The 12,189-nt window shown below is 34.0% G+C and overlaps 1 protein-coding gene across 1 annotated transcript in view; it reads left to right on the forward strand.

Moving 5' to 3' along the window:
- ACSS3 (acyl-CoA synthetase short chain family member 3) overlaps window positions 1-12,189 on the forward strand; it is a 173,259-nt gene that overhangs the window by 96,547 nt on the left and 64,523 nt on the right. The window contains exon 8 of the mRNA XM_081309979.1: window positions 1,868-2,019. Within this exon, the coding sequence (XP_081166105.1) occupies window positions 1,868-2,019 (152 nt within the window). The remainder of the gene's footprint in view (window positions 1-1,867; window positions 2,020-12,189) is intronic.

Raw genomic sequence — 12,189 nt, forward strand, 5'->3', positions numbered from 1 at the left:
CCATGAAACTGGCATCAGAGTGGATAGAATTCAGTTTCAACTGGTCATAGAGTGTCTTTCTTCAGTGGAGGTCAAGCTATTTAAAAATATTATCTCAGTGCTGTCTGCTTATTGAGGAGATATTGGCAAAGTGATTTATTCTTATTTAGCAGGCAAGAAACTGGAAATATAGACAGATCAAGTAAATTACATAAAGCTTTTTAACAATCAGTGTTATGTGGGTGACAGTTAATTTCTCAAGTCACAATCCACTACTGTGGGGACTGATTGGTGCCTAAAACACAAAGGTAAAAGTCAAATATGCACCTTGCTTTGTTAGAAAGCATGAGTTGCTCAATCATTTCTGACTGATGTGCTTAAGCCTTTAGAATTTGAGTCGAATTATGTACATGTGTTGCCAGATTGTAACTGGAAGATTTTATACTGTTTGAATGTGTTGATCCAAGTGAAATAGTAATGAAATAAATTGAAATCAAGTGCTTTTTGATTGTTATGATAATAAAAATTGATTTTTATTTGCAACAAATACTTTCTGATATTAAAAGAACAAGAGAGAAAGCATTAGAGTTATTAAAAAGACATAAAGAGGTTATTTTTTTAGAGGAGTAATAAGGTCAATCATTTAAAAATTAAAATAAAAATAGTGCCTTATCAAAAACCCAATTAGAAGTGGATATTGAATCTATAGACCAGCTATTCTCAACCTAATATTTATTATCTGTTCATTAATCAGCCTCTGTTTGGGGAGATCTCTGACTTTGCTTCTAGCAAATTCGTTCCTTTTTGCCATGGTTCAGTTTCCAGTGTGTGTTTTCCAGAACAGAAGATCCATGGAAGCTTGGATGGGTGGTTTGGTCAAAAAATTTCAGGAAATACAATATATTGTTCCCCATCTCTTGGAAAATGCTGATATATTTTGACACTTTCAAGGCTTAAGAAATGATAAGAAACCTCTCTTCCTTTGCTTATTTCAACCTATTCCACAAGACTTTTATTGTGAAATATTCATATATTTTCAAATAATGTATATTAGCATTCCGAGCACCTTGCTTTAGAATCATAGGAAGAAACAGCAATGAGAAGGGATTGAAGAAAGTTATGTAGCTGAGCCAAGATAGATTTTATGAGTCATTTGGGATATTTATAGTTATTCGTTTATTTCAATAACTTGCTTATTTTTCTCTTTGGAGTAACATCAATTCAAATGTTTTGTGCTTTTTGAATTGTATAATTTACCAAAATTGTTATATATTAATTAGTACATGATTTTTCTGTTGAACATGCATAATTTCACTTTGAAGCTTTGGAAAACATGCAGTTTGGGATATCTCAGGGGATTTTTTAAAAATGCATTGAGTTATTTCCTTGGAGAGAGACATTTAATTGAAAAGGTCACTGCTCAGGAATCACTGTGATTTCAGATTTTTCTGCTTTCTCAAATGATTGAAAATTGCTATTGTCACTTTTAATAGTGATCATGAAAAAACTTGTTAATGGTAAAATAATGACCATATTTTCTCATTTAGCCTACCATACAAAAGCAATATATTTAATTTCTTGGCAAAAATAGAAGGAATCTTATTTTCTTAATTCGAATATGATATATGTTCCTCGTGCTTCGTCTTTCAAAATGTGAGAGAGGAAAAACTACGACTTGAAAGCTTTTAGGATGTTGGAAGGGAGCAAACAACCTTTTTGATATCTGGGCATTTGTTTTATTTATGAGAGAACATGGGAATATTTTAAAACTAAGATTTGTTGAGCACCTTGCTTTGTTAATATTGCTATGTTAAATGTGTAAGTATTGAACTGTCAATGAAATATGAGACATTTTACCCAGTGACATTTTGAATGAATCTCATTGTAGGGGAAGCCTGTGGGAACACCAGATGCTGGCGCTTATTTCCGTGTGCTTGCTGAGCATGGAGTGGCTGCCTTGTTTACAGCACCGACTGCAATTAGAGCAATCCGTCAACAGGACCCTGGGGCAGCCTTGGGGAAGCAGTACTCTCTGACAAGGTGAAGTAGGGATGCACAGGGCAAATTACATTAAAAACTGCAATCAAAATGAATAACAGAACATTATGTTTTTTCCTAGTACTGCAGTACTTCTATGGGGACAGTCAAAAATTCTGAATCTGAAGATTGGCTTTTTTTTAAATATTACTTTGAAATACTTGTAATGTTAACTATACTGTAGAGTTTTAAAAATACTAGATCTTGTGTATTTCAGTTCATATCTTACCAATACATTTCTTAATGTAAACTCTCCTGTTTCTATGTTCCATCAGAAGTAAAATGCTGATTATGACTTCAAATACATATAATTTCAGCATCTGACTCTCTTTTGAAAGTAGATTGGTTTCAATGGAAGGAAATATTATTTGAATTCATGTATACAGATAAAATGAGAAAATTAGAGTCCAAATTACATTTGTGGAAAGAGTGAAGGAAATTATTTTTTACTTTTGTTTTGTAGTAATGTGCTGTGAATAGTTTAGATATTTTTGTGCTAGTTTATTGACATCTGTTTTAGTTTAATGATATGTATATTCAAAGTAATTATAGCAATTTGTATCTTCAAGGCATTTCCCAATGTCAGTTCTCATTGAACTTTTTGATGTAGGTCACTGCTGTCAAAAATAAAAGATTTTGTAGTTTCTTGAATTTAAAAAATGGGCTTGAGGTAAGGTGGTCTGAATTTTTTTAAAGTTGGATGTCAGAATATTTGAATTTTACATTGCAATTTCCCAAGGGAGTTAAACTAGATTATAATACATTCAACTGCATATGTAAGCAAGCTTCCAACTTTGGCAGGGTCATTAGTTTCTTTCTTTTTTATGTTTCAAAAATAGGCATGAAATTGCCTAAGATTACATTCACAATATAAACAATGGACCTCCTTACCTCCTTATTTTGTTAATATAGGAAGGTGTCCATAAAATGAATCTTCCATTATAGTATTTTACTCATTCTTTTGTATTGTTCCTTAGTCTAGTGCATTTCAATTTCTTTTCCTTCACGTCAATATAGAGAAAATAGATTTCAACAAAAAAAAACTTAGAATGTATACAGTCCATATCCCTTAAGACAATTCCAGGGTTTAGGAAAAAAATGTGATTTTAGTTCCTTCCACTGTGTCTTTATTAACACCCTAACTATGAGTGTAAAGTTGCATTACCAGCCAGCTAAGGTCTCACATTTGTTTCCTCTAGTTTTCCTGCTTGTATTTGGATTTCTAGATCTTATCCTCCACACAATACTGAATGGTCCCTAAATCATTACTCTTTAAATGTATACATGGAGACATGAGTATGAGATTGTTTTTTTGCAAAATGGCAAGAAATTTCCCCTGATTATGGCATCTGTCTCTAGGTACCTAAGTTATTCATCATGTTTTATGCATCTATTTTTTTTGTTCTAATTACTTGTATATGGCAGTAGAATGCATTCTGACATATCATACATAAGTGGAGTATAATTTCTCATTCTTCTGATTGTACATGATGTAGAATCACACTGGTTGTGTAGTCATATATGCACATAGGGTAATAATGTCCAGTTCATTCCACTGACCTTCTTAACTCTATATCCTCTTTCCTTCCTTCACTCCAAAGTACCTCTATTCTTCCCTAGCCCCCCACTTTCATTATTGTGAATTAGCATCTGCATATTGGAGAAAACATTCAGCCTTTGGTTTCTGGGGATTGGCTTATTTGGCTTAGCATGATATTCTCCAGCTCCATCCATTTACCAGAAAATGCCATAATTTCATTCTAAAACCACTCTTAAGATTTCATCTCACTCTAGTCTGAATAGCAATTATCAAGAATACAAGCAACAATAAGTGTTGGCGAGGGTGTGGGGAAAAAGGTACACTCATACATTGCTGGTGGGACTGCAAATTGTAGCAACCATTATGAAAAGGAGTATGGAGATTCCTCAGAAAAGTTGGAATGGAACCACCATTTGACCCAGCTTCCCCCCTCCATGGTTTAGATCCAAAGGATTTAAAATCAGCATACTACAGTGATGCTGCCACATCAAGGTTTATAGCCGCTCAATCCATAAAAGCTGAACTATGGAACCAATCTAGATGCCCTTCAAAAGATGAGTGGATAAAAAATGTGATTATATATATATATACACATATATATATATATGTACAATAGAATATTACTTATACATCTGTTTTTCATAGATACTTTAAAATATTTAACATATTTGGATTTTTTAATCCACAAACACCCTCAACCTATTCAAATTGCTATTATTAGTAAATGAAAACACTTACTGATCACCTACAATATGCCAGATAAAATTTGTTGTCTCATTTAATCATAGTAGTATATTTTGCCTTTCATGTTTTTGGTCTATTCAAATAATGCCATCACTGAACTACAGTAAATTCTTACTTGTTAAGAAACAGTAGGGATCTTGAACATCTATTTTATTTTGAAAACAAGGAAACTGAGGGCCAATAAAATTAAGTTGGATTAGAGACTGAATAATAGAAAAGAAGAGCTCATCTTCTCATAAAGCTATAGTTTTAGTATTGAGTTTATTTTCAAGGTATTTCATACTTACCGAGTCAACATTCACTAATTGTGGACTCTTGATTTTCAGTTTACGTCTTTCTTCTCTTATCCAGAATTCCAGAGGATGAAGTTTTCTTTTCAAATATGTTACATATCTCATTAAAATATTGTGTTTAAATAAATCTGCACATTTGCCAGACATTTTGGTTCCCAAAACAAGTTTATGAGTATAACCTGAAATAGGGAGCTAAACTGAGTTGTTTACTTGTTTTAGCATAATATCATAGGTGACTAGAATTTGGAAAACTAGCTCAAAGTCATTAACTATCACTGTCTTATTTCACTGATGAGAAAACTGTCACATAGAGGTCACATAACATTCCTGGGATTACAAAATGATCACAGGCAAAATTGGGCCTAGGCAGTACCATGTTGTATACATTCTCATCCTGGAGTTAGATTCATTCATGTCAGATCTATGGTTTAGTAGCCTTGTAACCTCAGGAAAATTACATAATCACTCTATTCTGCAGGGATTTTTTTTTTAAATTTTATATGTAATACATATATTTTAGTTGTCAATGGACTTTTGTTTTGTTTATTTATTTATATGTGGTGTTGAAAATCAAACCCAGTGCCTCATACATGCCAGGCAAGTGCTCTGAGCCATAACTCCAGTCCACTCTGAAGGGATTTTGTTGACACTCTTTGGAACATAAGGTTAATAATAGCTCAAGGACCTAATGAAAATCAAAGGGGGCATGGTCCAGGCGCTTGAAACAGTTCTTAACAAAGACTAAGTCTTAATTAGTATTATTATCTTCTGTTTTCCAATTCACCACTGCTTTTCATTACATCACAGTGATTTATTTTCCTATGTTCTTCTAGTTCAATTTTAATTAAGTTAGAAAAAATCCAATGCTGGGATTTTCATTTGAGATTTCATGGCAACTTAACTTTGATGCTTCCCTTCTTTTCCAATTACCTACTGATGGGAGATAATATGAAAGTGAAAAAGCAGAACATCAGAGATGAGCTTAAAAGGTGAGGTAAACATTTCTGAGACTAAGAAAGGAATAGGTGTGCAAAGCAGTGAGTTGGCTGAAGGCAGAGGCTTGTTTTGAGTACAAGCAGGCATTGTCAGAACCTTAGGGATTCAGCATCCCCAATCTGAGTACAGGAAAAGAGCCTGCTCAAGCCAGGTATGTGGTGCATGCCTGTAATTCCAGCTAAAACAGGAGGATCACAAGCTCAAAGCCAGCTTCAGAAACTCATTAATGATAATTATGATGATGATGATGATGATAATAATAATAATAATAATAATAATAATAATAATAATAATAATGGCTGTGGATGTGGCTCAGTGGTTAAGCATGCCTGGGTTCAATCCCTGGTACCCAAAACAAACAAATGAAAAGAGACTGCTAAATGCTTGAAGATAGTCTGACTGTTACTCCCCATGCTTGAAGGAGGCTAGGAAGACATGTGGCTAGTTGTTTTCTGGGACTTTGGTCTAGGGGATCTGAATGAGACAAGGAACATCCCAGGAACTGGAGATTGAACAGAACCATCCACCTGTTATCCCAGAGCAGATCTGTGATATTCATAGATCACTGTGGATTAAGAATTTTGGATTACCATTTTACCACAGGACATCTGGGGGGCAGTTATATAGTGCATGGACCTATTGGAAAGAAAGGATGAGCATGGGAGAGAGTCTGAATGATAAAAATAAAACAAAGAAACTATTTTTTTTTCAAAAATAGTCTGAAAAATAAAATTCCAAAACATATAAAGAAATCTAAATCTAACAAAGTCAACAGTTAGAACATGGGTTGATTTCAGGGGAAATGTTTATAGTATTGTCAATTCAAATTTGAAGCATGTTAAGGATGATCAAGGTCACAAATAATAACTTTCCCACAAAATAGTAAAAATAAAATAGTTATAAAAACAAAATAAAATGCAATTGATGGTATAAGCTAAGTAATACAATAAACATAAGGATACAACCAAAGAATCTAATAAAAACTAGATGATATGGAGGAAATTTTCCAGAATGTGACATATACAGAGAGGAAGTAAAAAACCCAAAAGAATAAGAAGAAGTGAAAAATGTTTCTAATAGGAATTTCAGAGGAAAAGAATGGCAGGATTGTTAAAATTAATAATAATAATAATAATAATAATAATAATAATAATAATAATAATAATTTTAAAAAGATACTCAGAGAGCCATTGAGAGTGTTAACAGAATTGAAGAAGGACATGGATTACAGATAGAAAGTGCTCTCCAAGCAAGTTAAAGAAAAGCAAATTCACTTTGGCATGTCATTTTAAATTTCAGAATACCAACTGAAGCTATAGAGAAAATCTAATAAACTACCAGAGAGACTTGACAGATCACCAAAGAAGAATTTCAAACTGATGCCAATAGATAGGGTAAGAGACAATGGTGTAAGATCTTTAGAGTATTTAGGGAGAATAATTCTCAAGCAAAAAATTCTGTTATTAAAAATTGAGGGAAAAATATATGGAAAAATTTAAGAAAACTTAAAATTCAAAGAATTTCATAAAAAATTACATGGAAGAGAACAGAGTAGGGTACAAAAACAAGCCATGGTAAATAAAAGAGAATGTGTTGATGATTTTATGTGATAATTTTCTATGTAATTATGATGGGAGGTTGTGTTTAATTATGAGGCAAAAGTAATATGATAAATAACAGTAACAAAATTGCAGGGAGGACTTTATTGGAAGGTTGTGTGATAGTCCTTGCTATGTACAGAGGGAGAGTATAGACAGCTATTAGACTTGGGTGGATGTGGACTGGAAATTATGCTCTATCAGAGGCAGAGATTTATTATACAATTCTTTTTCTTAAGACACTGGTGGAGCAGAAATCTACAAGTAGCAGTTGGAATAAAGGTTCATACTGCTATGTAAACTAACTAATGGAAGAAGTGGCTTAACAGATGAGTATAAGAATAGACTTTAAAATAAATGTTGCTGGGACATCTGGTAATGTATAGAGGAAAAAAAATAGTTTCCTGCCATATCATACACAAAAATAAATTTCAGCTGGATAAAAGACACTAAAACCATAAAACAAAGAATATTTTCAGTAGAAATAATAGATGGATATTTTAATATTTCTCTCACAGGGAGTAATTAAGCATAAATTAGAAATCATTAAGAAAAATATTGATGAAGTTTGACTATGTTAAAATGAATAATTGTCTACCAAAAAATAAATTAAACTGAAAAACAAATTATACACTGAGAAAATATATTTCTAACATATATAACCATGAAGGAATTAGGACACAAAATATATAAAGACTGTCACAAGTCACTAAGACAATAGACAATGTAATAGACAAATGGCAAGTGACAGTTCACGGAGAAGGATACTAGAATAGTATAAAACATCAAGAAATCTCCATTCTGACTAATACAGAAGAAAATGTAAATGTAAATGAAATATCATTTTATTCCCATGATAAAGGCAAAAAGTAAAATACCTACCAATAACACAAACTAGAAAGGATATGAAGCTTCAGGATTGTTCTTACACTGCTATTTGAGGGAGTAAATTGGAAATACCTAGTAATATTGAGCCTCTGTACCAACCTACATTAATATGAAGGAGTTAAAATGACAAAGAGCTTTTGTGTGAGAAATATTCTAGAAGTTTCTAAAGTTTTATTTGAAAACTAAGTTAAAAACAGCGGCTGGGGCTCAGTGGTAGAGCGCTTGCCTTGCATGTGCAAGACCCTGGGTTCGGTCCTCAGCACCACATAAGAAAGTGAAATAAATATTGTGTCCAACTACAACTAAAAATAAATATTAAAAATACCCTTAGGCAATTGCTTTAGTGTCTAGTCAAAGGAGTAAAGCCTCAAACAATGAATAAATACAGCACATTTTAACCAAAATAACTAATGTAGAGCAGTAGAGAGAAGCAAAGCATCAGAACTCTTGCAGAGCTCAAAAGCCTAGTGTGGCTACAAAAAGAAGGAAAATGAAGGCTTTACTTCTGCTATTCCATTCCCCATGTCGGGATTAGATTTCTCCCTGTAGCGAAAACATAAGCAAGAGGACCCCCTAGCCTCCATTACCACCATGGACACTCATACAAATCACTGTTAGAGACTCCCATATTTCTTATAGCCTCTGATCCCAGCTGAGGAAAATTTCTAGAGTCCTCCCTCTGAGATATCCCCCAGAGAAGGAGCCACACTCTACCCCAGCCCACCACTGAACTCCTCCTATGGCCTCTGTTACTATTGCTCTGTACCATTTTGGAAATGGAGAATGAACTCATTCTAGGCAGAAAAGCCACAGAGCCACACCTGCCTAAATCTGAACTAGGCTCCTGAAGTCTGAGTACTGAGACACTGCCTTTCTGGAGAGGAGTCATCACACTGCTGTTCCTTACCACCTGTTCCTCTACCATCCCAGGGTCCAGAATCCACACTGCATGGGTCTTCATTCCCCAGAGTTTGAGCACCCAATGTAACTAGTAGGTTAAAAGTCCTGAATTGCAGCTATGCACTGTTCCCAGGTCTCTGCATCTAGAGGACCTCTTTTTCTCTGAAGCCACATATGGCAGTATACTGTGTTCTACTTTCCAGGGTCAGAGCCACAGCAGTGTCACAGTCACTTGGCATGAGCTGCTGAGATCTCCCTCACACCAGCTTAGTGGGAGAACAGTATTCAGTTTGCAAGAGGGTGAGCCTGCCACTCAAGTTACAGGTACTGCAGTAGTTTTGTAAGATCCTGAATCCAACCCTTTTAAGTACCAGTGCCTTGGATCCTAGTACGGCTATGAATGGCCATAAAGCATGTCAGAACCAACAAAGAAATAGAAATTTATGAACTACCTAAAAGTGAATTCAAACAATGATCTTAAGAAAACTCAGCAAAAATATAGGAGAATACAGACACAATTTGATGACATCAAGAAAATGATTCATGCCAGGCGTGGTGGCACATGCCTGTAATCCCAGTGGCTCAGGAGGCTGAAGCAGGAAGATCATGAGTTCAAAGATAGCCTCAGCAAAAGTGAGGTGCTAAGCAACTCAGTGAGATCCTGTCTCTAAATAAAATACAAAATAGGGGTGGGGATGTGGCTTAGTGGCTGATACCCCTGAGTTCAATCCCTGGTACAAAAAAAAAAAAAAAAAAAAGACTCATGATTTGTGAAATTCAATGATGAGGTAGATCTCATAAAAAAAAGCCTCAGTTCATAAAGCTGAAGAATTCAATTAATTAAATAGAAAATACAATTAAGACCTTCAACAGCAGACAAATAAGAAGAAAGTGCATAGGATTCAGAAGGAAAATAAGAATGGACTTTGGACAGCATTAAGCAAACAAATATTCACATCATGGGATTTGAAAAGGATAAGGGACAGAGAAAGACAATGTTTAATTTAGTGAACAAGTTGCTGAAAAATTCTCAAGTCTTGAGATAGGAACATTAAAATCCATGAAGCTCAAAATTTCCCAAATACATCAGTTTAATTATGTATTTTGCAATTCCATAATCTTTAAACAGTTATTGTTTTAATTGGCACATAAAGTTGTATATATTTATGGTGTACAACATAATGTTTTGGAATAGATGTATATTGTGAAATGACTAAATCTAGCTATTTAACATATTTTACCTCACATGGTTGTCATATTTTTTCGTGGTAAGAACATTTTAAATCCATTATTTTAGCATTATCAAGAACATAATATAATACTACTGTCATCATATTGTACAACAGATCTCTTGAGCTTATTCTTCCTACTTAATTGAAATTTTGTATCCTTTGACCAATATCTTTGCAATTTGACCTCCCCCAACCACCGTAGCCCCTGTCACCATCTACTTCTTTGGGGGGGTGGGGTTCTAGGAATTAAACTCAGGGGCACTCGACCACTGAGCCATATGCCCAGCCCTATTTTGTATTTAATATAGAGACAGGGTCTCACTGAGTTGCTTAGCGCCTCGCTAAATTGCTGAGGCTGGCTTTGAACTCATGATCCTCTTGCCTCCCGCTCCCGTGCCACTGGGATTACAGGCATGCACCACTGCGCCTCACACACCATCTACTTTCTACAAAGAGATAAACAGTTGAATGACATGGGTTGTTTCCAAAATCAGTACCTGGTCTTTTTGGTATACATACATACATATTTTATATGTGTGTATACACACACACACACACACACACACACACACACACTAAGATTTAATGACTGTATTACAAAGTATGTCAGTTTTCCAAAGTTGTTCCACTAAATTACATACCAATTTGCAGTGTAAAATAATTTTAGTTTCCAAATCTTCACCAAACATGATATTGTCAGTATTAAAATTTGGCCATTCTGATCATCATGTAGCAGTATCTTATTATCATCAATTTGCATTCCAGAATTTTAATGAGATGAAATCTCACTATTGTCTGATTTGAATGTCAGAATTTTAATGAGATTAATTATTTTTTAATGTTTTTTTGGACATTTGAAGATCCTCTTCTATGGAGTGTTTATCCATGTGTTTGACAATTTTTACTTTCCCGTTATTGTTAATTTTAGGCATTTTTTATGTTTCAGAGCCAAGTTCTTTACTGACTGTATTATAATCTTGTCTAACTTGTGGCTTGAAATTTCCCTTTCACTATCTTCATGGTGAATTTTGATATAAAAATGTCCATTTCATCAATATTTTCATTAATGCTAGTGCTTTCATGCCCTATTTAAAACATTTCACCCACTCAAATGTCAGAACTTTCTATGTCATTTCCTAGAAATCTTATTGGTTCACCTCTCATACCAAGAAATAAAATCTATATGGAATTGATTTCTGTGTACAATGTGAAGTAAGGGGTGAGCTTCATTTTTTCATTGTTATCCAGTTATTTGATTTCTGTTTATTTAAATGGTGATCTTGATAGTACCCATTCGTTCTTATTTGTTTCTTGACTATTCTGTTTGTTGTGTTTCTCTCACATTGTATAAATTGTTGATTTATAACAGATCTTGCTATATAGTAGTAATATCGATTGTTTTCCATATTTGTTTTGAATATTCTTTGGTTTTATTTTTTAATATTTATTTATTTATTCTGGTGCTGGCACTCAAGTACAGGGCCTTGCATATACCAGGCAAGCACTCTATCATACTCTCTGTTCCCAGCTCATTTTTATTTCTATACAGATTGTAGAATCAGCCTCTAAGTTGCGGGTGGGGTGGGGATTTTGCTTGGGATCAGGTTTCATTTAATGATGGATACAGTGAAAATTTACATGTTAAAAGGCATACCAATTCATGACTATAGTGTATCTCTTGATTTATTTAGGTCTTTAATTTCCTACATTAATGATTTTGGGCTTGCTCTGGGAATGTCTTGCATGCATTTTATTGTTTTATCCTTGTATATGGACATTTACCTGTATTTGTATAGTGACCTGCCTTTTGTTAGTGTTGCTTGAGTTACTTATTAATTTCATAGTTTTCATGTATGTTTGTATGGATTTTATTATACACAAAATCAGTTTTCTCCTTATAAAAATTGCTATCTCCTTTATTTATTTTTCTTACTGTATTGATGTGTACCTTTTGTACACTCTTGATTAAGTGGTGATGAAGT

The sequence above is a fragment of the Spermophilus citellus genome (assembly GCF_964194105.1).
Source record: "Spermophilus citellus genome assembly, chromosome: 10".
NCBI classification, from domain to species: Eukaryota; Metazoa; Chordata; class Mammalia; order Rodentia; family Sciuridae; genus Spermophilus; species Spermophilus citellus.